Source organism: Rhea americana, unplaced genomic scaffold (genome assembly GCF_003343005.1).
Source record: "Rhea americana isolate MKP2758 unplaced genomic scaffold, rheAme1 scaffold_5, whole genome shotgun sequence".
NCBI lineage: Eukaryota > Metazoa > Chordata > Aves > Rheiformes > Rheidae > Rhea > Rhea americana.
The window spans coordinates 919763-946465 of record NW_028186645.1 but is presented as its reverse complement, the minus strand read 5'-3'; the positions used below and the strand labels follow the sequence as shown (position 1 = coordinate 946465).

General features: G+C 35.5%; 1 protein-coding gene across 8 annotated transcripts in view; it reads right to left on the bottom strand.

Moving 5' to 3' along the window:
* The window catches only part of CDC42BPB (CDC42 binding protein kinase beta), a 93812-nt gene that overhangs the window by 21349 nt on the left and 45760 nt on the right, over positions 1 to 26703 (bottom strand). For all 8 annotated transcript variants that reach the window (XM_085317400.1, XM_085317403.1, XM_085317399.1 and 5 more), the window contains exons 5-21: positions 25068 to 25216; positions 19903 to 19996; positions 18337 to 18537; positions 16336 to 16584; positions 14981 to 15060; positions 13778 to 13944; positions 13549 to 13668; positions 11352 to 11485; positions 9282 to 9524; positions 7956 to 8066; positions 7140 to 7384; positions 6883 to 6988; positions 6180 to 6304; positions 5014 to 5119; positions 3247 to 3395; positions 2566 to 2660; positions 2398 to 2477 (exon numbers count right to left, since the gene is read on the bottom strand). In XM_085317400.1, the coding sequence (XP_085173526.1) occupies positions 2398 to 2477; positions 2566 to 2660; positions 3247 to 3395; positions 5014 to 5119; positions 6180 to 6304; positions 6883 to 6988; positions 7140 to 7384; positions 7956 to 8066; positions 9282 to 9524; positions 11352 to 11485; positions 13549 to 13668; positions 13778 to 13944; positions 14981 to 15060; positions 16336 to 16584; positions 18337 to 18537; positions 19903 to 19996; positions 25068 to 25216 (2454 nt within the window). The remainder of the gene's footprint in view (positions 1 to 2397; positions 2478 to 2565; positions 2661 to 3246; positions 3396 to 5013; positions 5120 to 6179; positions 6305 to 6882; positions 6989 to 7139; positions 7385 to 7955; positions 8067 to 9281; positions 9525 to 11351; positions 11486 to 13548; positions 13669 to 13777; positions 13945 to 14980; positions 15061 to 16335; positions 16585 to 18336; positions 18538 to 19902; positions 19997 to 25067; positions 25217 to 26703) is intronic.

Here is a 26703-nt window from a genome sequence, read left to right as displayed (position 1 = left end):
AGAACGTTGATGTACTATACATACATCTAAAATCTTAACACTCTAAAAAAATCTTAACTCTCTAAAGAAAAAACCAAAAATTCCTCAAAACAAATCCTGCTGCCTGATGGAAAAATCTCTGAAGTATTGGAATATAAAACCTAGTAGGAGGCAGCATAAATGCCATAACAACCTTCTTTTCCCAGAAAGACTGTCTCTAATCTCTTGCATGCAGGTATGGAATGATGTCTGAGAAGCTTGGCAATAATCCACAAAATAGCTTATTTCTCATAGTAATTTACTATACTAGGATTTTTCTAGAACACAACAGCCACCAATTCAGCCACAAGAAAAATTCTCAAAGTGATACTATGCAGTCTCTATAAATAGAAGTTGTTTAAAAATGGTTGATGATTCTATTACCATCTTTATCATTAAAATAATCATGTCTATTTTATCATATTCAACAGAAAAATTTAAGACCAACATCCATTACAAGCCTTCTATTTATTTCACTCTTCCATTAGCACCTACTAATACTCAGCACAAGGGGGAAGTATGCTACAATTCCAGGACTAAAGAAGCTGGGTGTGGAACCAGGATACTCTACTACTGTACTCTGAGGACATCATGAAAATCATGATTCACAAACATCAGATTGGGCTTCACATAAATGATGTAATTAGCTCTAAAGACAACAAGTAATGAATCACTCACTTCCCAGCCTGTTTAGACAGGAAAATGGCTCAGTTCAGTTAGCTCACTAAATATATTCAGATATTTGTTATTTTTGTTATTAATTGATTGGTAGAGCTGGGACACTGAAAGGAATCTAATTATACCATCATGTATTATGAACGATTTAAAAATTATAAACACAATCCAGCTTTAGCCATAATAGAATCAAAATATAAAATAATAAGCCTGTAAAGAAGTATTAAAAAAGGAAAACTAAACTAGCTCTATTTAGTGGGTTAAGTTATAGAAAAGTTAAGGGAACAAAATGTCTGCTAGTTTTAGAAGGCCATTTTTACTATGACAGGTCACAACAAAAAAAGTAGACAAAACTACCAGCAAGAACTTACTTCTTCCCAAAAGGCTAGCAGAGAAGATGTAGACGAAGAAGAAACAGAATCCTTTGTTGTAATGGATACGAGGGATAAAAATGATCACTTATCACCCACACGAAAACTTCAGATGGAATATTAGTAGGCTAGCTAAATAAAACGTTTATATGGCCGAATGATATTTATACAGACTAAATTAACCCAAAGCAGATGACAGGGACTATCTTTGTAAGTATATGTAAAACAAATTGTTAACGGAAGTCGTTAAGATCAATATCAGGAATTTTAATATAGTTCACCAGAAAACACCACCCCTATTCCTATAGCAACAACACGCATCCATTCTGCAGAATGGAACCCTGACTGGTTCTGGACTTGACAGTCTAACATGTTACTGTTACCAAGTTTCTCTCTCTTCCCCTCACCCCAGTATAGCACATCTTGCAGCTTCAGTAGGTAAGTCAGTATGGGCATTTTGTGACTGGAAGCAGCACATATACAAGCTATACCTATGCAAATATCATAGCATGCCCATAGGCTTTTTCTTTTTGACAACAGTAACAATTTGAAAAAAATACAGGACATACACATAACCAGACCAATGAGGTATTAATTTGAGATGGTTTAATTTAGTTCCAGAAATATAACTGTATTCTGCAAAAAATCCATCCCAGAAACTGCCTAAAGATCAAGAGTTCATGAAGTAAGGAAATGTAATTCAACGTTGCACTTAACAGCTGCTTCCTCAGGGGATGTACAAACTTTTCTACATGAAACGCCCACTTGGAGCCATGATTTGTATGATTAGTTTTCTAAGGATCAGAGGGTGTGTCATGATAAACATATTATACCAACATCTGTAGGTCCTCTGATTCTCTTCTCAGTTCCTTCTACTTTAACCACTCCATTAAGATCTAGAGCCAACACTTTTACATATCTGTTTATACATTCTCTGAACTGTATGAATACTTTTTCTTATATTAACTGGTATGTTTCAACTGCAAAGCACTTAGTCCATTACTTGTAATAGGGTGTGATATCCCTTCCAAAAAACCGGAATATTTATTATTCTGCCAAGGATTTGAGATTAACCAAAATAAACAAACTAGAACAAGAAATAATTAAAGTGAGCTTTTGGGAATATTTCCCAAAGGTGCAAGCTTCTCTACAAAATGTTAAGCAATCTGACACCTACTGGACAGCCAATTCAATGCACTGTCATACTAATTTGACTTCCATATTTTACATATACCAGATCCAAATTTACCATACATGGCTAAATGTTACTTTTAAGTAACATAAAATAATTACAAAAATGTGAAAGTTGAACTATATTTTTATAACAACTCACTCTGAAAGTCAGATCACGTGCAAGAGGAGAGGTGTTGAAATATTCAAAAATTGAATCTTGAAAGTCTGGAAGTTTGAGACCTAAAAACCAAAATAGACTGGCTTAGGTAAAAGGCAACATCACAGGTGCTATTAGAATTCTGTTAAAAAAGAAAGTGATCTTAATTACCTGTATCAGTTCTGTATTTTTCTTCCAGCTTTTTCTTCAAACCTTCCATTTCTTCCAACAGTTCCCTGTTTTTTGCTTCTGATTCCTTTAATTTACTAAAGCAACAAAATATGAACAAAATGGGATCTTAAATATCTGAAAGTACATGGTATTCCTTTCTGCTCTAATCTCAGAGTTTTGGAAAATGCTTCCCCCTCCCTGCCCAGGATTTCTTTTTTTAGCCTGATTAATTTAATTTTTTCCATGAACTGGCATCTCACTACTTGGCTGGATAGTGAAAACTGCACTTAAGACTCCTGCTACCAGTGCATATATCTGCCAAACAAAATTATTCTAATTGTACCTTGGTCTTTTCTTCTCAAGAATATGTCCACTCTACAGTTGGTCTATGAAAAGCTATTGAATTTGCTCTGAATGTGCTCTTATGCTACTTTTTCCCCAGGTGTATAAAATCTGTATGTTATTACCAAGCCATTCATAGCAGTGTAATGTTTACTTCAAGAAATTTCTAGAGTTGTTACTTGAATTTAAGAAAAAAACATGCAGTCTGTTGAACGAGATCTTTCTGCAAAGTCCAGTATCATCCCAGCACAAGGGGTAATTTTAAAGAAGTTGTTACTATTCTAACGCACAGATTAAAGCAGCACGTTAAACCTTAAAAGAACCAAAAGACCTTATTACCTTTCAAAAGATATGTTTGCATCTTTAACTTTTCGAAGCTCTTCTTGAACTAGTTGTTTGGCACGAATTTCTGCATCAAGAGCAGACTGTAACTCCAGCCTAGCTGACATATCCAACTTCTGACTGCGTCGTACTTTCCAAAGTGGATCCTGGTGCAGTAAGTTACTGAATATTAATATCAACTAAATGGTATTTCTAATGTTGTTCAAGGACACAAAATAGCTTTCACACTGCTTAAGAGACTGCTCTTTTAATTAATTATGGACACTAATCCTGCTACATGGAAATAACTGATAGGCAGACTTCATTTCATGTAAGTGATAGAACGAGCAATTTTTACACTAGTCCAACATACTTGAAACAAAAAGGCTTTAACACTGAGCATGAAAGTCAAACTGAGGGAACCCATGTGAAAATGGCTAGTTTCATTCATGTAAGCGTTTAATATAAAACACATTAACACTGACAGTGGCAAAAACATGAAAAAAAATAATAGTCTGGATTTTGAGATATCCAAGATACCTAGAGTGTTTACCTAAACAGTTCTTACCCTTGCTATGTTGCATACACTATGCTTTGGCATACACTATGAAATTCATCCCCCTCCTCCAGGCTAAATTTTCAAGCTTTTCCAAGCATTTTTCTTTGTGGACTACATCCATACTGTGGACTACTCCTTAACAGATCTCTTGCTGGTCAGGCATGAACCTGCAAACTGCATCCTCATAAAAATGACAGCCATTTCTTATGTTGAGAAATAATTACCTTAGATCAGGTTCTGCTGAAGTTACAAAACCAGCTGCGTTACAAAGAACAGAGAGCATTCCTTATTCTGGCAATAGCTAAGAAGAAAATGCCAACTGCCTTTGACCTGATCCATCTTCCTGTTATACCTTCAGACATGTTAGACCATCCCTTTAAGATGAAGCCAAAGGTAACTCAATAGAAAATCATAATTTTCTCTTGCTTTATACTATTCATAGATTTGGAAAGGATAAGTAACTTTTTATCCATATAAACCAACAGTAGACTGACTGTTTGTGTGACAGTTCAACTGTGTTGATCAGCATTGCTAAAGACATGGGCTTTCTTATTTGGCTGCAAATAGCTCTTCCCTTCCTTAAGCAGTCATTTAATATCTGCCATGAGAAAAACAGTATTTTTGCCTTCGGAACTGGGCACTTTGGTGAGGGCTTCACCTCTCTGTTTGACAGAATGTCTGGACAATCGTATTCCTCTCTACATAGGAAAAACTATGGCACCAGGTCTCATTGTTCTGCAGGTACATAAAAACACAACATGATCTCAGTGTGTTACTGGTTGTAACAATACCAACCAACCAACCAATGTTTGACCACAAAAGAAAACTTGTTATCTCACTGTAATAGCATTTAAAATTATTCACTTGCATCTAACCTGGTGAGGTGAGATGCATTTCCACACTCCCCTTTAAGGGTTTAACGTATTGTTTTTTCTCCTCCACACTGTTCAAAAGCAATTTGCAATGATAGATATTATTAAAAAAACCAAGCTCCACCTCAGAATTATCAAATTCTGATGAGGTGAACCAAGTGGATTTCGCAAGCAACTCATAAAACTAGGAAGTCATTACATAAGCAGACGCTTTATTAGAAAAGAATTCTGATTGTTTGCATGACTTTTTTTCCCCCTAATATGTGAACAGAGATGAGTAAGAAAGTAGCTGAAACCAAAAATTTTGCTTTCTGGACACCACCAAAACAGTATGAATGTTTGCTATTTTCTTACCAGTGTTCTTGAACCCAGACTGGAACTTCTTAATGATTCTAGTTCTTCTGTCATCTTGGAAGCTAATGCTTGGAGATAGCCACGAGCATCCTTCTCATCACTTACCCTATTATGCAATAATAAAAAAAAAAGTTGCTTGACAGTTTTAAGGCTCATAGCACCACATACTTTATTCACCTAGTGTCTGCACAGGGTTTAGGGATGCAGCAGAAAGGGACAGAGCAGAGCAAACTGTCTGATACCAAACCCTCAATACAACCTAGATTGCCTTCGTTAGATTTATCTTCTATCTGCTGCTCTTGACTGTGGCAGTTGCTAGGGAAACTGAAACTTCCCTTCAGTCATCAACAAGAATTCTGCAGAGCTTCACTGTTTTTTGGAGCCTGATCTGCATATTGCTTGCTTGATTTTTGTAAAGGCCATCTTCAAGGCCTCCTATAACCTCTGGAAGGGCAGGTACACACACTTTATGAATCCCTTTTACCCCCACAACCTCTTCACTAGATGAAATATGCTAAAATATTGGCCAGCAATTAAAAATCCATTCTTTTTTTGAAAACTACCACTCTTCAAGACCCACCCTAGAATAGCATTTAACTTCAGCCAGCAGAAGAATTTCAAAGAGCAAATACATCTCAATGACCAAGTATCCAGCACTGCAAATACTTGCTTACTAACCCAACAAATGACAGAAGGAAGGACTGAGCTGCAAGTTAAGTGCAAGTGTTTGTTTTTGGAAAGATGGGAATAAGTATCAGGGAAGAGAAACAGAATCCCTCTGGGGGCTGCTGGCAGAACAGCTAATAAGGTTCTATATTTTAACATGTACCTTGTAAATCATGACTATCTTCCCTGAAAGAATTTATCAAAATATTCCAGAAGAAATTGAGTGATCTAATTATCACTTTAAAGTTTGATGTGAGTTGACACCAAAACTTAACAAATTGTCAGATACTTAACAGTATCTGACAATAGTATTTGACAATTCCAATTTTCTTACTACTCAATTCTACTACAAAGTAAAAGAGGAACAGATTACCAACATTTACATGAATATCATGCTTTTATTGATCCAAAGCACAAAGGGCCTGGCTACCATACATAAAAAATCCAATCAGTATTTTAAAAACTGAAAATGGTCATCAAAATTTGTAAACAGCACATACCATTGAATAATTTCTGCAATCTGAGCTTCCCAGTGAGCAACAGACTCCTTCTTTGCTGCTAGATCTTGGAGCTCATCCTCTAGCTGCCTGTTCTGTGCTGTTAACTTATCCACAAAGGAGCAAAGCTGAAACAAAAGATTAACATCACCTGCAGCTTATGTCAGCTTCAGACCTTTTTTCGTATGTGTATGTATACCCGTGTATAGAAACTGAACAAGCAAGATGACTCTGGGCTATCAGGAAGTTCTAACATATTAACCAAAGAACTGGAAGACATTTGCTTTTGTGTAGCTGGAGACTAGCTTCTGAGTGTAGTAAGCTACATTACTACAAAATAATCATTACAAAATAATCATTACAAAATAATCCAAAAGAGGCCATTGAGAGCAATGAAGTTTAACTGTAAGCAATCAAGAAGGCAGTCATGCTTCCTCCTCTGTGAGACCTTCAGGAAAAAATTGGAAGGCAGTACCCTCCGAGTTGTGGGAATCAATTCCACAAAGGACAGTACACAGAGGCTACAGTTACTCTTTAGTTAGATTTTTGACATRTATCTGGCCAAAATTACATCTGTTTTATTCAGACACTGCCTGAACATTTACAGATTATTCTAATCAATGGGCAGACTGTTACAATATTAAAATATATTAGAAGGTAACAAAATAAGAATTGCATGCTTAAAAGCATTTCCTAATATAATTACCCTCTCATTTTCTGTTGTTAGCTTTTTGTTATCTTCCAACAGCATAGATCTTTCACGCTCGTATTTCTCTTTCATTGTTCCTACTGCTTCCTCCATCTCACTGTGCCTAAGGAGAGGGACAAAAGAATTGAAACACTTGCACTGTAAAACCGGCAAACATTTAAATTGTGATATAACTGAGGTGAAATGTCATTCTGCTCTCCTATGCAATGCARTAAGAGAAATTTACAATTAATCAATCATGCTCAAAAATTTACCTCTCTCGTTTTGCTTTCTCTAGTTTATCCTTTAGTATCATGATCTCTTTCTGCAGCGCAAGCTGATGGCTCTCTGAATCGTGTACTTCTTTTTTTACATTTTTTACTTCCAAGACATGTGAYGCTTCTCGTCGGACCAACTCCTCTTCGTAAAATAAGATTTTTTTCTCCAGCTCAGACTTCATTTTGGAAAGCTCCTGCTGATGTTCTAGCGTGACACCTGCTGCCCGGCCTCCCTGTTTTACCTGCAGAAGAAAACAAATCATGAAGAAACTATGATTTTTATATTTTGCAACGTTACACAAAAGCAGAACTGTCCAATTGGCAGCACATTGGAAAAATTTTATTTGGGCACTGAGTGAGTTAAAAGGTGCCTATCTTCAAGCACTGAGCCCCAAGACTGACTGCTCTRCTTCACAGGATCACAAAATGKTTGAGGTTGGAAGAGAGAGGGGTGCTCTGGTCCCTTAATAATCTTAGTAGCCTTTTGCTAGACTTGCTCCAGTAAGTCATGCTTACATGAGCCTAAAAAGTAGTTGAAGTGGGTTGCAAAAATCCCAAATTCAGACTATGCCAGTTTAACAGGCACTTCGAATTTGATAYAAACTGGCCATTTTCAAGACAGTAGTGTACATAATCTCCAGGATATTAAAGTATTTCAAGAAAAAAAGCAATAAATCTGAGCAGGTTAGGTCATGTTTCTAGTAATGCTGTAGTTTTTAAATGTTTCACAAGCATCAACAGCTGAATAAGCAAAACTACTGCAAGTGTTGTGCTATATAAAAATTCATTAAAAAACGTTAAAAAAAAAATCACCTTTAGAGCTTCCAGTTCATTTTCCAGCTGCTTGGAGAAGACCTCACTGTGCTCACGAAGCTTGCGTTCTTTTGATGCTTCTGCTGCAACTTCTTCCAGCTGGGCTTCCAACTACAATCAGAGTAATATTAAGTCATTTCATCAGAAGACAGTGCTACCTGTATCATTTCTTTCTTCTCCTCCACAGGGAACGGTTTGAGAGCCTTTGAAAAAAAAMCTGTTTTCTCCTTATTTCTGTCTTCATTATCCCACTATAACTATTATCTCAGAACGTAATAATATTTTTGCCTACAGTATTCCAGGCATCAATCTGTATCATTAAGAACTACTATCAGATAAGTTTTTGTATCCACATAAAGTGTGCCAAATCTGCTCAGGGACAACTGCACAGCTTCTTTTCATCATAAGAGTAAAAAGTGGTGCTAGGAAGTCATTGCTGTATTTGAAGAAGCAAGCCTTCCATGTTCACACGTCAGCTCCATGCCTCACCACCAGTACCTACCAAGGTTGCTAAAAAAAAATCCTGATATTTGAACACAGTAATTGTAAAATACTTCTGGCATGAACATTGAAAACTTGTATCTTGCAAATATGGAACAAAAAYTTGATCATGCATTTATCCACTTCAAAAAAAGACTTAGGTATCAGAAAAGCAATTTAGTGGCAACTAGGGCAACTGTTGAAATTCAAGCAACAGTGGCCCTGTTCTAAAACCCAAGAGGATAAGACTTGCATTTCTGTGTTCAAATTCAGCTGACAAAATTGTTTTAAAAAGGACAGTATTTTGAGCTGTGGGCCAAAATAATGGGCTTTTAGACTACATTCTGACTGATTTAGTCTGTATTGTTATTCCTTTCTCCAACTGAAGAGGAAAATTCAGTTAAAAAAATAAAAAAGATAAGTACTCCAACACTAAATGATATCAAGATATTACATTTTCGGGGTTTCGAGTTCACTGTGACTTGGAGYCTAAGATAATCAGGACGTGACAAAAGAACTAAGAAGCTGGGTATATAGCAAGAATATTGCTTTCCCCAGATTAAAATCAGTCTGATTACAAAAAATAAAGATGACTCAGTTATATTTCCTGATACATTAACAAAACATTTGGGGGAAAAAGGGGAGGAAATCAAGATCTACTTTGTGAACTGCACCAAAACGGTATGGAAGAGTTGCAGTTCCTTATAGACAAAGTAAATTACGGGTAATTTCTTACAGACGAAGTAAATTATGGTTAATGCTCYTGATTTATTAACATAACCACATATGAAAAACAATATAAGCAGCAGCTGAAACAAGTTATTGTTAGCTATTTTGTCAGGCTACCTCTTTTCTGATTTTYTCCGATTTACGTATGTCCTGTCGCATGGCATCAATTTTCTGCATGCTCACTTCTACCTCCTCTTCTTTGTCGCGAAGTTGCCGGGAGAGCTTCTGCTTTTGAGAGCGCAAGTCTCCCATCCTCTCACTGAGCTCAGAGAACTCCTGTACAGCTAGCTTTCTTTGCTGATGGGCATCCCTCAGTTCTTTGGATTGCGCTTTTAGTCTCTCTGAGGCTTCTACGAGTTGCTGGTTAAAGGAAAAAAAGAAAATAAAAATTAAACTTCTTGAAGTTCAGTTTTCATGAACTATCACAAAGCAAGTGGAAACACATAATCATGACTTGAAAGCTCAACCAACTCACRTAACTTCTAAATATTATTTCTGAAAGTTAATTTATACAAATTTATTTTGGCTAAGCTGCAACAGTAACAAGCAGTATCAAGACAGTAGTTATTCTGTTATATATTTGAACATCATTATTTCAGAAAATTGTAAGGCAGACTTTTCACTTCTAGTGTGGCAGTTGGAGCATCTTTGCTACTCCAGGAGCCTTTCTTACAAATCTGACTAGAGAAGTCACCTCAGTTAATGGTTTTATTTCAGTTTATCATCGCATACTTGCATGATAATATATTTTTATTTTTTTAAAAGAATGTTTTAGCAGACTGTACAAGTCAGGGGAATCATGATACTCTGCCAGCGCTGAGATGCTGCTGCATGTCTTGCAAGATTCTTCCATTCTTCAGAAGACTCTGAGGAATATCCCTTAGAATAACTGTTAAGCTTTAACACTTTAATTGAAACTATACAAACTATGTTTCCTTTTGGCAAGAAATTAACACAAATTAACAAGATTAAAGTACAAATTGAATTTCTACGTAAAATCATGATATTTAAAATAAAAATAAAGCAAAACTAGATTCCAGAATGTGTCCCCTGGCCAATGGACATATAAAGACTTCTGCCATTAGTAGTGAAATTCATGTGTAATCAGTAACTTTCAAAAAGGCAAGTGTGCAGTCAAGGAGGAGGAGATTCAGTTGCTCTGCTAGTCATATCTTTTGATGAACAACTCTTACRCATGATTTACAGACAAGAGACAGGCTGTTAAATTCTAGTGGACAAAAACTTAGAAGTGCTATAAAAAATACCCTTCTMATACAGCTGCCTCAAGGATTTTGCCCCATGGGTAACTTTTGGTGCATGTTAACACATGACAGTATGGCCACTAAACCTTTTGAAAGCTAGCTATTTGAATATATGTAGCAGTCTCTGATATTACTGAAAATGATATGTAATATATGCAAAGCCACTATTTACTTCACAGTAAAATATTTTGGTGAGTTAGAGTAAATACTGTTTACATTTTGAAGAGCAAAGGTGTAATTTACACAACACTAAGTAAACTCAGCAATTACATAAGCCATCCTTGGCTTTAGGCAATAATTAAACTTTGTTGGTATTACAAAGATTAAGTGGGCTCAAGCTGGAACAGTATCTTAGCTCTATTAACTCATTCCATATATACATTTTTCAGAATCTGCAGAACTGATTGCTAGTCACAGATCTGCAAATTCAACTCCTGTGTATATTGTAACATCTTGAGAAGAATCAAACAGAAAAAAAAATTCTCAAAAATACCTTTCTTCAGATTTCCCCCCCACACCTAAAAAAACAGTTTCAAACTTAATACCCATATTCTTGGGCAAACCATATCCAATCTAACTTTACGATTATATAGTCTATTAGCTAAGGCAGTCTGCTTTGCCTTCCTGAGTGTGTAAGTTTCCACTGTCTTCAAAAGACTAYAATGCACAAAAAAGGCAGTATTAAAAGCTGTTTATCACATCTAACAGAATGTACTTTAATAAGATTCCTAACAACTTTCAATAAAGTATGTCACYTTGGAAAGCTATGGTATTACTTATGAAATTAACAGATTCAGTGATATCTCAGTAACAGTTAAAAAAAAAAAAAAAGCAGTTTTAAACACTAAAATTGCAGTCACAACAAAGCTGCTCTAGAACTACCTTACGTGGCYATTTTTAAAGGCATACACCTTCAGACTAATACCTTATGAAGGTCCTCCTTCTCTTGCCGCAATACTCTGCACTGTTTTTCCAATCCTTTTAATTTGTGTATAGAGTCTTCATGTTCTTGTCGAAAAGCCACTGCATCTGCAAGCTGTCCTTCCAGTTTACTTATATCTGTAGAGAAATAAATACTAAAGGTAAATTGTTCCAAATTTGTATCAAGTAAGCAAGCAACATTACCCAAGCAAATTGGTATCACTTTGGCTAGGAAATTCAACTGTTCAATTTCTGTCCTCTTCTCCATTGGCATTGTCTTAGACAGCTTAAGGTACTTTCGGGGTGTTGAAGGCTCCATATAATTTTTAACTTTCTCAATATATTACAATATTACAAAAAAAAAAAAAAAATCCTCCCATCAAAGACAGTTATCTCTTAAAGTGAAAAAGCTTAGCACAGGACTGTTTGGAAGTGAAAAAGCCTTAGCATAGGGATCTGTTTTATGAGGAATGCAATTTCTAGCTCTTAACAACATAGAACTAAACRAGTTATTTGATTTCCTGTTCTATAATTCGACTTTTAAATAGTTTTCATTATATAACACGTAAGACTATAATCACTAGCGCATCCACCAAGACAGAAAAGAACCATTTCCTAGAATACATAAGTGCTTACAATATGGGAAGGAAATACTATCCCTGCATGAGACAGACTGGAGTCCCAACTGTTCACATTCCTGCCACCATATTCTCCTTGCAGTTTTCCCTTCAGTCTCGATGAAAATTAAACAAATTGGATTGAAATCATCACTTTAAGCACAAAGATTAACCAACTTCATGTAGTTCAGCTCGGTCTTAGGGTTGGTAAGAAACTGAACTGTTATATTCATTTGGTTTTAATTATTTCTTCTTTTAAACAAATAAAGAAGAAATTGCTTAGAGAATAATTGCCTTGCTTGAGGTTCCACTGATGTCTGTGGCAGAAGAGGAAATTGGATTTATATACTCACAGATCCGTAGCACAGCTGTAATTAGAGTATCATTCCTTTTCTCATTTTAGTACAAAGCTGTGCTAAAACCCTTCCCCACCTTACATCAGCTAATGAATTATTTTTTAAATCACACTAAACTGCTATTGTTTACATTTAACAGCACACTATAGGCTGAAGAGTTGGATAAGCCTGAACCATTTGAAGAAGCAGCACAACAATCTAACTATTTTGACTCCAACCTAATTGAAGAATATACCAGAATAATTTTTCTTGTAATCTGCTTTGGAGAGCAAAACTAATACTGCAATAGATCCACCTAGAAGGCGGCACATTCACAAACCGTAGAGGAGAAAAAGAAAAAAAAGCTGGGGTTGAAAACCGATCATGACACATACAGAAAGGTAATAAATTAAGAGAATATTAGAAACTTGAAAGTAGGAAAAAAATACTGACTGATCTAAAAAACAGTGGTGAGTGTTACCTGAATGGCCTATAACAGATGGAGGGCTTAGACATCAGCAGCTCAGCATCTGAGCTCACTTACCGGATATTACAGGCCACTACAAAACTCTCAGAACCGAGCCATTAGCATTCAAACCTGCCATTTAGTTTATCTCCAATTCCCACATAAAAAATGGACACTAACAGGAGGTTTGCATAGATGAGCCAGTTTTGTCTCAGGACAGATGCCAGTATTTGATTTTCTGCAATGCTTTCTAATTACTGTACTAAAAAAAAAAAAAAAAAAAAAAAGGAAACAACACGCCAAACCCACCACACACACACACACACAGAAGGGAGGAGCTAGCTTTCTCTTTATATTGTCAAAGGGCAACTAATCCTCTCTCCCCACCATCTCTTACATCTTCCCCCAATAAAAGTCCTCCAAAAACATACTTCTTCAAAAAAGGAAAATGAAGAGAACAGGATCTGCGGGGATTTTTATGGAAATGAACATAATACAAAAACTAATTGAATCCATCTAGCCAATTCCCTGTAGTTTAGACTCCTCACTCCAGTACAAGCTATCAAGACAATGAAATGGAAGAAAAAAGGTAAGTGCTTATCTGAAAAAACTGAAATGCTTCAATATTGACCAAGACTTCAGAAAACCACCTTTCTTGAGCAACTCCAGAATGTTATTTCTGCTTAGCAGAAACACACTGCAAAACCACAATATATATTTTGCTACTGCTAGTAATATTAAACTGCATTACTTTAATTACAACTAATCATACCGGAGGATTACCTGTTAATTTGTTCTTCAACCGTTCAATTTCTTCATTTAATTTTTTTACTTCCTTATCACGGTTTGTATTTACTGTAACACACACTGGACCCTGGAGGTTCTGCACTGTTTGTGTAGATTCTTAAATTCAAAAAAGGAAAGGAAAAGAAATAAAACAATGTTCAGTTAAATACATTCCAATTCCTTCTGATCAGCAAAACTAATAATCCAACAAATATACACTACTAACCTTGCAGTTTTCTGTTCAAATCTTGCTTTTCTTGCTCCAATTTCCGTATTTTCTTTTGATAGCCTTCTATTTGTGAACTGTTCTTTAAGTCATGCTGTGCATCCATATCTTTGGTTACAGTGTCAGACTGCATTGCACTCTTTAAAGAGCCTCTATCAGATAAAGAACTGCAACCAAATACATAAGTTAACACATTTTAATGAATAATCATGGCAGTCTGTAGTGGTGACATGCTCTGATTCCACCAAATACACGCCTTAAATCTACACAAACAATTAGTACAATAATTGTTACAGTTAACTGCCAGGGTAGATATAATTATTATTCCCTAGATACTGTGTGTGCTGCCATAGAATTAAGATACTTGCATTTAGCACACCAAYGATGTTTACATATGTTCACTTTGTAAACTCCCTGAATGATTAAAAATGCTAACTCTCCTGTGCTAAAGGCTACTACCTGACAGCAAAGCAAGCAGAATGGAAGGGTGTACCTGCGCTGAAAGAGCTGAGGCATAGAACAAATGGTTTCAAGTGCTGACAAAGATGGATTTAACTTAAGTGACATGATCTAACTCTGAAAAGGATGAGATAAGCATACTGGACCCTTTCTGCCAACAGTAGCATTAAGAGTAACAAACTCTAAAGAGAAACAAAGGAATAACAAATATGGCCAAATAATCTCAAAAACAGAGACATAAGAATATGAGTGAGGTGTCTTTGCAATTAGAGCAAAGCAAACTCTCTTCCATTTCAAAGACAGAGAAGGTCAGCTGCATCTGTCCATGCTTAGAAGCACCTGAAAATCAGGAATCAGGGTTGGAGCAGCACTAAGTTACATTAGCTTATCAGCAGAGCATGGGGGCAATGAGCCAATTTTGGACAAACTGTTTCTGGTAGACATGGAACATGGACAGGACTTATTCTCAGCTGCTCTTAATGCAGGAAGAGCAAGTTTGTACCTGCCTGCAAGTGCCACATCTAGTCTCACAAGTTTCATCCATTTCAAACAGATAGAATATTAAATATAAAGGTATCTAAATCTCGAGCAACTTACGTTTAGGTACTTTAAAAACTGAGATGATGATTTACTGAGAGGTACATCCATGCATATCAACCTTTCTACATACTTATGAAAATGAGATTTTCTAGAAATAGGTGTATTTTGGAAACAGGTCTAAAGAACAATATACTCTTTGCTTACCTATCGGTTGTGTATGTAAACCCAACAAATGGTAAATGCAATCCAGAAAAGCCTGTATGAGAACTTGGTGGCACCACTTCCTGCATAAAAACAACAGCCATGAAAACCCCAAAGAGAACCATAGAGAGCTAAAGGCTTTTGAGGTAGCCTCAGTGGTCAAACAGAGATAGCTGACAGAAAAACTTTTCTTAATGACTATTGATTGTACATTGGTATGCATTCTTCATTGTATACCCTTTCATTGTTCTTGTAGGAACTTTATTACAGATTAGGTCACTTAACATAATGACCTGAATTTAGGAGCCTCTGTTTCCCAAATCCACACTTAGAATGCAGCATTTCAACAAGTTCAAATCCCAGTGCAACCATTAAAAGAAATCAAAAACTTCCAAGTCCCTAATTAAAAGTGACCCGGCAYCAAAATGCATGTTTCTGTTTTAGTATTTTAGTTACTGTTACCATTAGACAGGTAATCAAAACCAAGTCAAAAGCTCCTCATTTCTTGGTATACAAGCTGATGAAGAAATTGCACAAAACCCTCTGCTCTTCTTGACATTAATTTATAAACTACAAGACAGGGGAACACCAAAAAACCCAAACAAATCACTATTCCCCCTCAAACCAGCTCCTTTTTTCTTAAGTGACTGAAGAAGTAGCGAAAGCAATGTGAGCTCATCTCACCTGGACAGCTGCAATTACAAGCTGCATGGCAAATGTATATATACATTTTTGAAGGCTCAYAGAATTTATTCCCCTCTGATAATGAATAAACAACAACACAGGCTCCTTGAAAAGGAAAATTACAAAGGGACTTTTTGTCCTTCTAAACGCATTTTAACTTTGACTGACCATGTCCAATGCTAAAATAAATAGTAAACCACGTCATTTCAAACTTGAAACAAACTGTTTCATCCTTAAGTCATTTTGAGTATTCAGAAATTGTGAGCTTCTTTTCTAAACAGTAACGCTTGCAAAAATGGATCAGTTCCAAAGTTTAATGGGGAATGATTCTTTTGAAATTTCTCAGACCAGCTCCACTTGTGACCAGCTCTGAGCCTTTAAGGATTCATACCATTATGACTGTAATAAGAACACTGTCTAGTGTAAGACTGTACCACACTGCATACCCATATGAAAGTTCAACTAAATCTGATAGTCTCAGAAACCAAATTCATGGCTTTTTAGATTTAAAAACAGAACAAAAAACCTTATTTTACTAGCTCAACTTATTAACAATTTTTCTACTTACTCCTTTTATTAAAGCAAAATCAAAAATCAAAATGTCCGTTTGCTTTGACATGGTAGTGCAGCAAGGTTGCATACTTGCATTATTAATATTTTAATAAAAGACTCACTGGATTTCTTAATACATCATCATCTACATCAAAGTTTGATGTGTCAGAAGGACTGCTAACATCTGGAATATAAGGCGCTTCTAAGTTTCGGATGTTATCCCAATTAAGTCCTTCAAAAAACGCATGAGACTTAAAATCCTCTATTCCATTTTGTCCCAGTCTACGTTCTCTACTGCAGATAAGACGCTGAATAAGATCTTTTGCTTCTTCAGATACATCTGTAACATGGGATGGAAATTGAAATCGCTCCTAGAAAACAGAAACAAAACAATTTGAGATATTTTTAGAGAAGGAACCCATTCCACTGTTTGCAATAGCGATTTCAAAAAGAAAGTGCTAAATTACATCAACAAAATTGGAAACGAATAAGCAGACATTGTTGTAATTCCAGCAAGCAGTGGTAAAGCACAATAAAACACGGTTGTCGGTAGTCTTTGTCTTAAATGGATTTTGAGGACAAGTAACCATTTCTCAATTCCTTTAACATAGATCTGTTTGAAAATAGTTGGGATTACAGTAACTGTTAGAAAAAATCATTTTTTTTTAAAGCTGTATATATGAATTCTGATACTCTATAATATACTAAAGGTAATGCAATAAAGGCAGATACTCACTGGTATTTCTACACGTAGATCCACTGATTTACTGAAGAACTACTCTCCGAGGTTTCATTAATTTCAGCTCTTAAAAAACCCATAATGCTTGCCATTCCCCCACGAAACATTGTTACATATAAAAATGCATTTTTGTAATTTGCGTGTTAAATACTTGGGTTTTTAAAAATCAAAATGTAATTTATATTGGACAAAGATTTATCATCATCAACAACAAACAGAAGTTCTAAAAACATAGTTACCACTAATATATAGAATTACTCTAGATATAATAAGGATAACTTTTTTTCCTGTATTTTAGCTTGCTGCTACCCCCTGTATAGCCAAGAAGATTTTTTTTTTAGTCTGATTTTTCAAGAAGGGACAATAACATTTATTTCTTGCAGTACCATTTTCAAGTTTAAAATGAGATAATTAGGGATCAAGACAGAGTAATCCAGGTTAATCTTAAAATAATCAATTAAAAACTTAAAAACATGTTCATTGTGTGTCCAAATGAAATTATAATATTAAGACTGTAGGACAAGAGTTTTGTACATTTGTAAATGCTTCCTCACTGGTAGACTAAGAGCCAGGTAGCCATGAATTACCACTAGGTTAGTCACATATTTTAATATAATTAACAGAAGCGTGCCATCAGTTAGTTCATTGAAGAAATTAAAGCAAAAGCAATTAATATCCATCACTGCTAGTGTTTCAACTCTTGCAGGATTTCATGTCTTATCCATCACTGCTTCATTGTGACAGCACAGTATTGCTAACATCTGTAAACTGCACTCATCTTACAGGGAACAAAACAATATACACCCTACACAACAGCTTCTTGTTACTTGAGATGAATATGCCCATCCTCCTAATAAAACTCTCCAAAGGACACCATGAACTGGTTTATTCCTACTCTCTAATGTTCGAAACACATCCAGAATTTAAAATTTTTTTTTTTTTTAATCACTTCTAGTCTAGGCAATCTCCCTGACCTGAAGTTCTTAATGCAGCTAAGTCCACACCACTAGACTTGCCTACTTCCTTTTTGTACYGATTATCAGTGTGACAGCAAATGTGCACAGCTGTGTAAATAACACTCTACTTCATTTTTCATGTCCAGAAGAAACTATTATTGTGCTTAACTAAGAGCTGGTTTTAATTTCTACTTTTTGAAAATTTGTTAGATTTTTACAACAACAACAAAATCAACATTTGGAGTTTAAGAGAGTTTAATTTCTGCAATTCAGAAAAGCAAGTACTCTTAAATAGTGAACTAGTAAACCTACACAATCAGACATGGTTCTAAACCAGTGTGAAAAAACAGAGAACCACCATCACCTCAACATCTTTACGTGGTAACAGTTTCCCCAGTGTATACAYATAGATTGAATATATTTCTTACTTCATGATTCATAATCTTCCCATAGGTTTCCACTAATGACTCTGCATAAAAGGGTGTTTCACCATAAAGCATTTCATACATGCAGACACCCAGTGACCACCAGTCACATTCAGGCCCATATTTGCCCATTCCATCTTCCATTGCTTGCAGTATCTCAGGAGAGATGTAGTCAGGAGTACCCACAGCTACTGACGACTGCACCTTAAAAATAAGGCAAAYGTCATTTCAGTAAGCTTTCACATTTTCTCAGAAAAATTCTTAATTATATCCTAATATTTTGGATAAATTCAGACAACAGAACATTCTTGGCTTCGAAAAGGGAAGAGATGTATAAAATTATAGCAGAAAATAAATAATATATTAAGAAAGTAACAAAGACTAAAGTTCGTGTCTACTTCAACATAAAATTTGTTGATGTTTTATTCTAAACACAGTAGAAACACAAAATACTCATACCTGTTGTGAGAAAACAAAGACAAGAGGAGAAAATGTTTTGGTTTTGTGTGTGTTTATACATTTAAAATTATACATTTAAAATTGCATTTGCCTGACAGAAGTTGAAATGAAGAGTGTGTAAGCAGGGAGTTCAAATTTTATGCCCGAGTTTTACAATTTAATTTGATGACAACAAAACAAGATCCCTGGGCAAGTAGCATCCTACTTTTGTTGTGTAARAAATTAGTTTATTAAAAAATGTTTATTATGTAATTGTGCAATACAATTACACACATAACACAGGGACAAGGTAGTGGATTTCCATATGGCCAAGGAGTAATGAAGCCTTGCCTATCATGACAGTGGCTGAGCTCTAATCTCTAGAAATATGCACTGAGGATTTACATAGCAGAGTTGTCATGGCTTCTTCTAATTCATTCTGCATTTTAATCTAGTAAATCCTTGACAGGCATGGCATGATTACAAAATGTCACCAAGACATGAGCTTGTGCCAGAATTGGTGAATAATTCTGCATGTCATACTTTGGCAAGATTGTTACCCCTGAATACACCAAGCAAAGGAAAAAAAAAAAAAAAAAAAAAGATACAGAATTTAGCTTATAGTGATGTACAACCTGGTGCACAAGGTGGCTAAATACTGTACCAAAACCTTACTGTTTCTTTTGTAAAAGGCACCAGGAATATGAAACAAACTGCTTACTAATCATCTCATTCTAGATGACTTTCACTTCAAGTATTTCATGACTGTTAAGCTCTTGGTCACCTATGACTCTAGCACATCAATGGCATCAAACTTGTACCCTTTTAACAAAGGGTCTTCAGACTTTTCAGAAAGAAAAGGCCTCATAAGAACTTAAATGGCCAGTAGGAGAGAAGGTAAAAGATTAAAAAGCATAGAAAAGGATACCTTTAAAAGTTAGCAGTAGATGAATACTTCAAAAACATTAAAAATAATGTGTTATACACTTCCCCAAATTTTTAGCATATCAAAAAGCTTACAGTCTATCATCTCCCTGGTGTACACTGACAATGCCTAATGCCTTTAAAACCAGCAACTCACTTAAATTTAACAGGTTAGTTAGTAATTGAGTCCTTTTGCTTTATACATACTGTGCCATCTTCACTCATTTTCAAACAGGATCCAAAGTCTGCTAGTCGWATGTGGCCATTCATGTCCAAAAGAACATTATCAGGCTTTATGTCTCTGTTACAACAGAAAGAATTGAAAAGACTTCAATACATAAATTACTAGCTCTGCTTGTGAAGATGAATCTTGCATCAGAATAAAAAGAAATTTTATGTTGGATATCTATTGGTGCAAATGCTTTTTCTGTACACGATCTCCTCCTAACAACTTAAAACTTTGCCTGCAACACTAAAGGCTTGGATTACATCAGATTTTCAGATCAGCCAAATTGAACTCTGAATGGTCAAAYAACCAAACAGAACAACTACAGTGAGTCACAGCACTATAACAGAGATGTAGATCAGTTCATCAACATTATTTCAAGATTATGCATGTCACAACACATTGTTTAGGGGCAATAAAGACAAAAGAGAAATGGCAATTTATTTCAAGCTGATGTTTTTTTTGCCAACTAACTAACTTTTAACTTCTGATCTGGAAACATCTGTTCCTTCTTCTCTAGATTTTGTCCATCATTTCTGTCGGTCAGTAATCTTTCCTGCTTGTCAAGGCTGTCTTTCCATACACTATTGTATAGCAATATTTGGTTCTGCTGGTACCTAAAATCCTTTGGCATTATGTGTACATGCAACAACTACTCTACAAGCACTGAATTTCCCTTGCTCTGGAATCAGGGCAATGACATTTCAGTAGGCTAGAATAACACTGGAAAGTCTCTAATATCAAATCACTTCAGCTCCTTTCACATACAGCTGCGCTATATAGCAGGGTATAAAATGGTATTCAGCATGCTGAGGCTACTAAATGACCTAAATGATCCAAGAATTCCATTTCACTGTAGATCATTATTTAATATCATTTTTGATATCAGGAAGGCAGCCAAAAAGGGCTTACTAAAGAGCATCTTAACTGAATTTAGTCCACCARCTAATTGCATTTTCTTTAACCACTCTGTACTCAATTTCACATCAGGTAAAAGCATCAGTTAGAGAGATTAAGACATCTCGACAATTTAACAAGATAGCACTAACACTTCCTCTTTCTTTTTCTCTCTCTCTCTCTTTTTTTTTTTTTAACAGCCTCAAAATATCATGAATTATTTTAAGAGCACCTAGCCAGTATGTTGGGAAAACAAAGGGTAAGGAGGAGAGAAGAGCAAGAGGGCAGAATTGTCTCAAGTTGAACATTAGTTCTGTTGGATGACACCATACAGTCTCCACCTACTTGTCCCCTCTCCTTCTCTTTCCTTAGCTACACAGGATAAACTCCCGATATGTCAGCATATCACCAAGCCACTTCAAAACATCACTGACTATCTAAGCTGGCCTAAGATAACCAAATCAACAGATATGTGTTTGTTCAGGTTTTTTGTTTTTGTTTTTTTTAAGATACCACATATTTAAATAAAACTCTCTATTATCAATAATTAAAACCCCATGTGCTTTATATGTAATTCACTAGTCTTCTCGCATCACAAAATGCTGAGCTTCCTTTCAGATGTGAAGTTCCAAATGTCACTACATATGGTTAAAAACAATCAAATAAACCCATAAAAACAGCCATTCTCAGCCATTCTCCCCAAAATAAAAAAGCCCCCCCCCAAAATCCTCACCCATTCAAGCCCCTCAAAATTAAAAAAAAAAAAAAAACTAAAAAACCTTTAAAAAGCTTTTTAAAAGCTCCAAAAGGCTCCCCCAAAGCTCCCCCCCCCAATTTGTACAATACTACTAGCTTAATTTTTGAGGAGGAGATTAGAATTTCTAGCAACAAATTAAAAAAAAAAAATGCTCTTAGACCTTGTTACACAGACGTGGAAGTTGATGATAACTGCTTTTTAAACTGCTGAATTCCACAGTGTTACACTTGAGCAAACTTATGAAAGAAAACACAACAATAGGTTTAATGACGAGTCCTCATACGTACAAGAATCCTGCCAATCTGATATATTTTTCCAAAACAAACTTGAATTACTGCTTTTTAACCAAAGGCTAATACTAAGAAAACAATTACTRAAACTTCACTAATACTGTTGTTCAGTGGCAGTATTAGAAAAAATATTAAACGCTAATCTATGCCTGTCAAGACAGATAAAGTGCCTTCTTGTTACAATAAGGAACAATATTTGCTAACCCAGAAAATTAAGCTCTCACTCTGCTTCCCAGTAAACTAATTAGTAATTTTCTACTGTAAAATTTATTCCACATATTTCAGTACTAGATATTGTTATGATTCTCTTGAAGTCCCATTATTACAAGTCAAACTTGGTGGAGGCAGAAGACTATAAAAGCTCAACAAGAGCTTTTATTTTTTACACTAGAGCATTCAATGCATGAGCCAATGGCATCCAACACATCTCTGCTTTACATGCAGATCTCCCTTACCTAAGGGAATAGTGTTTTTGTTCAGAAGGCTTGAAGCCTCATCTTTGAGCCCTACTGTTTCCTATCTACAGCTAACAGGTCAAACAAGCCTTTAAGAGGTCCTTGAAATCCTCTCCAGAGCAATCATGCTTCTTGCTAATCCATTCCAGTTGCCACACAATAGTTTCTCGGGCGTTCATACCTCCTCCATCCAAAACACGCTTTGCCCTCACACWCCTGTTGCCACAGTGGACCTCCACTCAACCCCTGTGCAAAGTGATAGCTGCTCAGTTAGTCACATCACCTTCCTTGGAAATGGGTGCAAGGATGCCTCTGCTGGAACTTTTCTGTCAGCAGATGTCTTCCGTGCACTGCTGAAAACTCATGTTCACACCAGAGCATGCTATACCAAACAGGATCTGTATGCCTTAATTCAGTGCAGACTTATCTCAAATCTGCCAATAGCCAAGCGAGGCCTTTTGGATGTAAAAATTATGATAATGTTGAATCCATCAATATTTACAGTATTTTATGTTTTCAAGCACAAGAAAAAACTTGTTAACAAGTTCAGTCCCACCAATTAATATGCAAGTAGCAATATATTCTCTTGCATGGATAGTTTACGGTTCAGTTTCTCCCATACAGACAGTTATTGAATCCATCTGAATCTAGACCATTTGCTTTCAGCAGATCCCAAACACATCAACACTAATGTTGTACTAATCAACATACAGTAGCTTCATTATTGACCATTTGGCAACGATACATCTACTGCATAGTCTGGAAAGGTCAAAGCACTCAATCAGTTCAAAAGCAAATACTAATGCTTATTTAGGATAGCAGATCACCTTGTTGTGCATTTGTCGTAGGTCTCGAGACAGCACTACAGASAGTTATTACTGTTCTTTCCTGCAAATTCTTCTATAAGTTTACTAACGTTAAGTTTACAAATACTGAAAAAGACAGTTTTTTTGATAGATGCATAGACAAAGCACTTAAGCAGTCTTAGCTTTAAACAAATGCTTAAGCCAAATTTGACTTGTGTAGCTAATATGTAATTAAATGACYTGCCCTAGTAAGGTATCAACAGGTGACACATGAACAACCAAAGGATAGTAACAGCTGTGCCATATAACATCTAGGGCCCAATTCAATTTCTAGTAAGACTGCACAACAAAAGGCTACCATTATTTTATTCTCATAACATGCAAACCTCTTACTCCCTAGCATATACATTTACATACAAAACACTAACTTTTCAAGCATCCTATGGAATTGCTGAGTTATTAAACTTCTATTCATCTCAAAAGACAACGTATGTTTACATACTTACAAAAGCCTGTCCTAGAAAGCAGAGTTAATTTAAGCAATTATAATTGCCAAGATCCTGTAATACTTTAAAACCTCAATATATTGTCCACATCTGCTTACAAGATTATTAGAGTTTTTATGTAAATATATCTTTGCATGTGTGTATTTCTAAGTGAAAATGTATGTGTATGTATATATATCATATATAAATATATATTGATCTTTGAAACAGTGATAAAATTTTGAATGGAATAAAGATCAAAGCATTGTATTTTGTTTTAGAATTCCCTATACCTTTTAAATATTTGTTTTGAATAAAATCATCTCACTTATCTAATGGTTTTCACTCAAATTTCATGAGAAAACAGTAAAACTCTCCTCATCTTACAGATACAGAAATAAAGGCACGGAGAGGTAAAGCAGCTTGATCAGAATATACCTATCAAGTCAGATGCAACACTAGTATGGAGCCCACTTCTCCTCAGCTGTCATGAATCTGCTCGTACGGCCACACACAATATTCATTTAACTAAGAAAACATCGCTACTTTCACACTCAGTATTTTGTAACTTCCCTGTTTACTGAAACCAAGCTATAAAGTCAGGGTACAAAGACAAAACTGCAAAGGTTCCCAGGACCAATATATAATTTTGCTTTCTAATCACACGTGGTTGTTAAATCTGAAAAGCGTATCAAGGACAGAAATTCTCACTTGATCAAGATCCTTGCAATGACAAATGTAAACCTTTAACACTATTAACAGTTCTTCTGAAATAACTCACTGCAAGGGGTAACCCAACGGAGAAGTGTATGCTGCATTCCTGACTCATTTCCTCTTCCACAGCCCAAGGAACCTTACTGTCTTAACTGCTACAGAATGTGACCCAAGCTAACATGATGGTGGAGGCTTGCAGAGACTGATCTGGAAATACGATCTGTACACAGAAACAGACAACTAGACAGTGCCCACTCGTTACAGCAAATGTACATTTCTGTTTGCTGAAACAACAGAAACATCAAACATCATCTGTTTGATGACGGCCTCAGTTAGACAGATGCACTGAAGTTATCATGAGTTTACTGTAGAAATTTTTTCCATAACATCTAAATATTTGCAGAGAACTCAAACTGCCTCAAACATTTAAGCTGTCTTCGACAAAGGCAAATAAACATTCATCAAGTGACCTTGTCTGAACTGGAAATAAGTCAAGAAGTCTGATTAAAAACAAAAGCTTTAGTAAAAGGTTAGTGAGCTAAATGTAATCACTTCTAAAAATGAATCCACCAAAACTCAGTATTTAATCTGCAAAAGCTTACACAGTTATTATACAGTAAGCAAGTGCCCACAGTAGTTTGTCCATGGCTGCAGTACTCATTTGCATTTGTAACAATTTCTTTAGGATTAATTTCATGTAACTGTATACCTATTTCCCCCCCCAAGCGAGACAGTATTTTACCTGTGCACATAATGCAGCTCATGTATGGAATGTATAGCAAGCACCATTTCACCAATGTAGAACCTAGCCATATCTTCAGGAAGCTTGTCCTCAAACTTACTGAGAAGYGTCAGTAAGTCACCACCAACATAGTAGTCCATCACTAGATACTGAAAAGGGAAAAAAATAAAGCAGTGAAGTACTGAGAGACAGTTGGTTAAAAAAAAATAAAAGTTCATCAGTTAATGCTGAATAAATTTTCTTCTTAAGAATGGGGAAAGTAGTCAAAATTGGTAATCTGTTTTGCCATTTGCTTATTTATAGTAAATGCATACAATATTCCTTTAATAACCATAGTAAAGATGATACATTAAATAGTTTTTATCATAAAAAAATTAAGATAGTGGCAGCAGCAAAACAAATAAATCAGGGTCAATTTATTTCCATCTTAATTAGTGTTTAAAGACAAAAATCAGTGTTTTCACACAAAAAAAATGCAGGTTATTAACCCTTAAACGGAAAATATCTGGAAGGGACAGAAAGAAAATAAACTAGTTAAAAGTATGAATTTATTGAAGAATATTTGAGCTATACTTCTCATTAACAGGAAATACTTGATACCACTTATAGAAGACAATACTTTGTGAATGAGAAATGTTTTAACTAATTTTATGCAAGCTGCTTTTTGTCTAACTTGTGCATCTATTTTCAGATGGTAAAATTTTGAGAAGCAGCACGTACTTAAATGTAGGATACTTATAGTATGCTAATCATTTGTTGAGGGAAATATTTCTCTTTATAGACACAAGGAGCAACAACCCAAACTTCCTCTGAACAGTATTTTGATTAAAATTTCACCGAAAACTCTTATGGAAAAAAGTGTTTTTAAGACTGATCTGTCTAAAATACAAGTATTTCATTACTACAACTAATTTTGGTACCACTTCATTAACATTAGTGGTTCCAAGAGTGGGACTTATCACATCAACACGTTCAAAAAGTGCCATATTTCATGTACCAGGATTTCATTAATAAAAAAATAGAACCATAAAGTTTCATCTCTCTGATCAGCAAAAATATTTTCTTAGAATTTTCTACTAAAATAGCTATTTCTCCATTTTTGTGCACAACTGCAAAATTGTTCCAATGTGACAAAAATGGCTATTCTACTGCTAGAAGTAATTCATTATTAAGTATTGCATTTAAGGCAAAATTAAAAACCAACAGTTGACAAGTTATTGAATACAGTGTGAGGACCAGCCTATATTGTAAGAATCACTGCTGCATATATGCAGGTCTTTTTAACTACAAACCATTTTTAGTATATCTTTAAGAAATTCACTGGAAAACAAAACACTGGAATGTCTATATTTTGTAGAATTGTGTGTATAAAGGGAATAAAGCCTTCAGTTATTTCTAGATTCTCCAATGTCAGCTACTACTTGTCTACTTTAACATTTTATCTTTTCTTTCTTTAAGTGTCTCATTAGGAAGTCTTTCATTATGCAGCCAAAGGAGAATGGCTGGTCTCTCGGTGTGAAGACACCAACCTTCTGCGTCTGCTTCAGGCTTAGCTGGTATGGTTTTGCATTTAAGAATCATTAGCTAAAATACACAGAGATCACTGGGAGCAGATATCAGAACCTAGAGCTTTCTC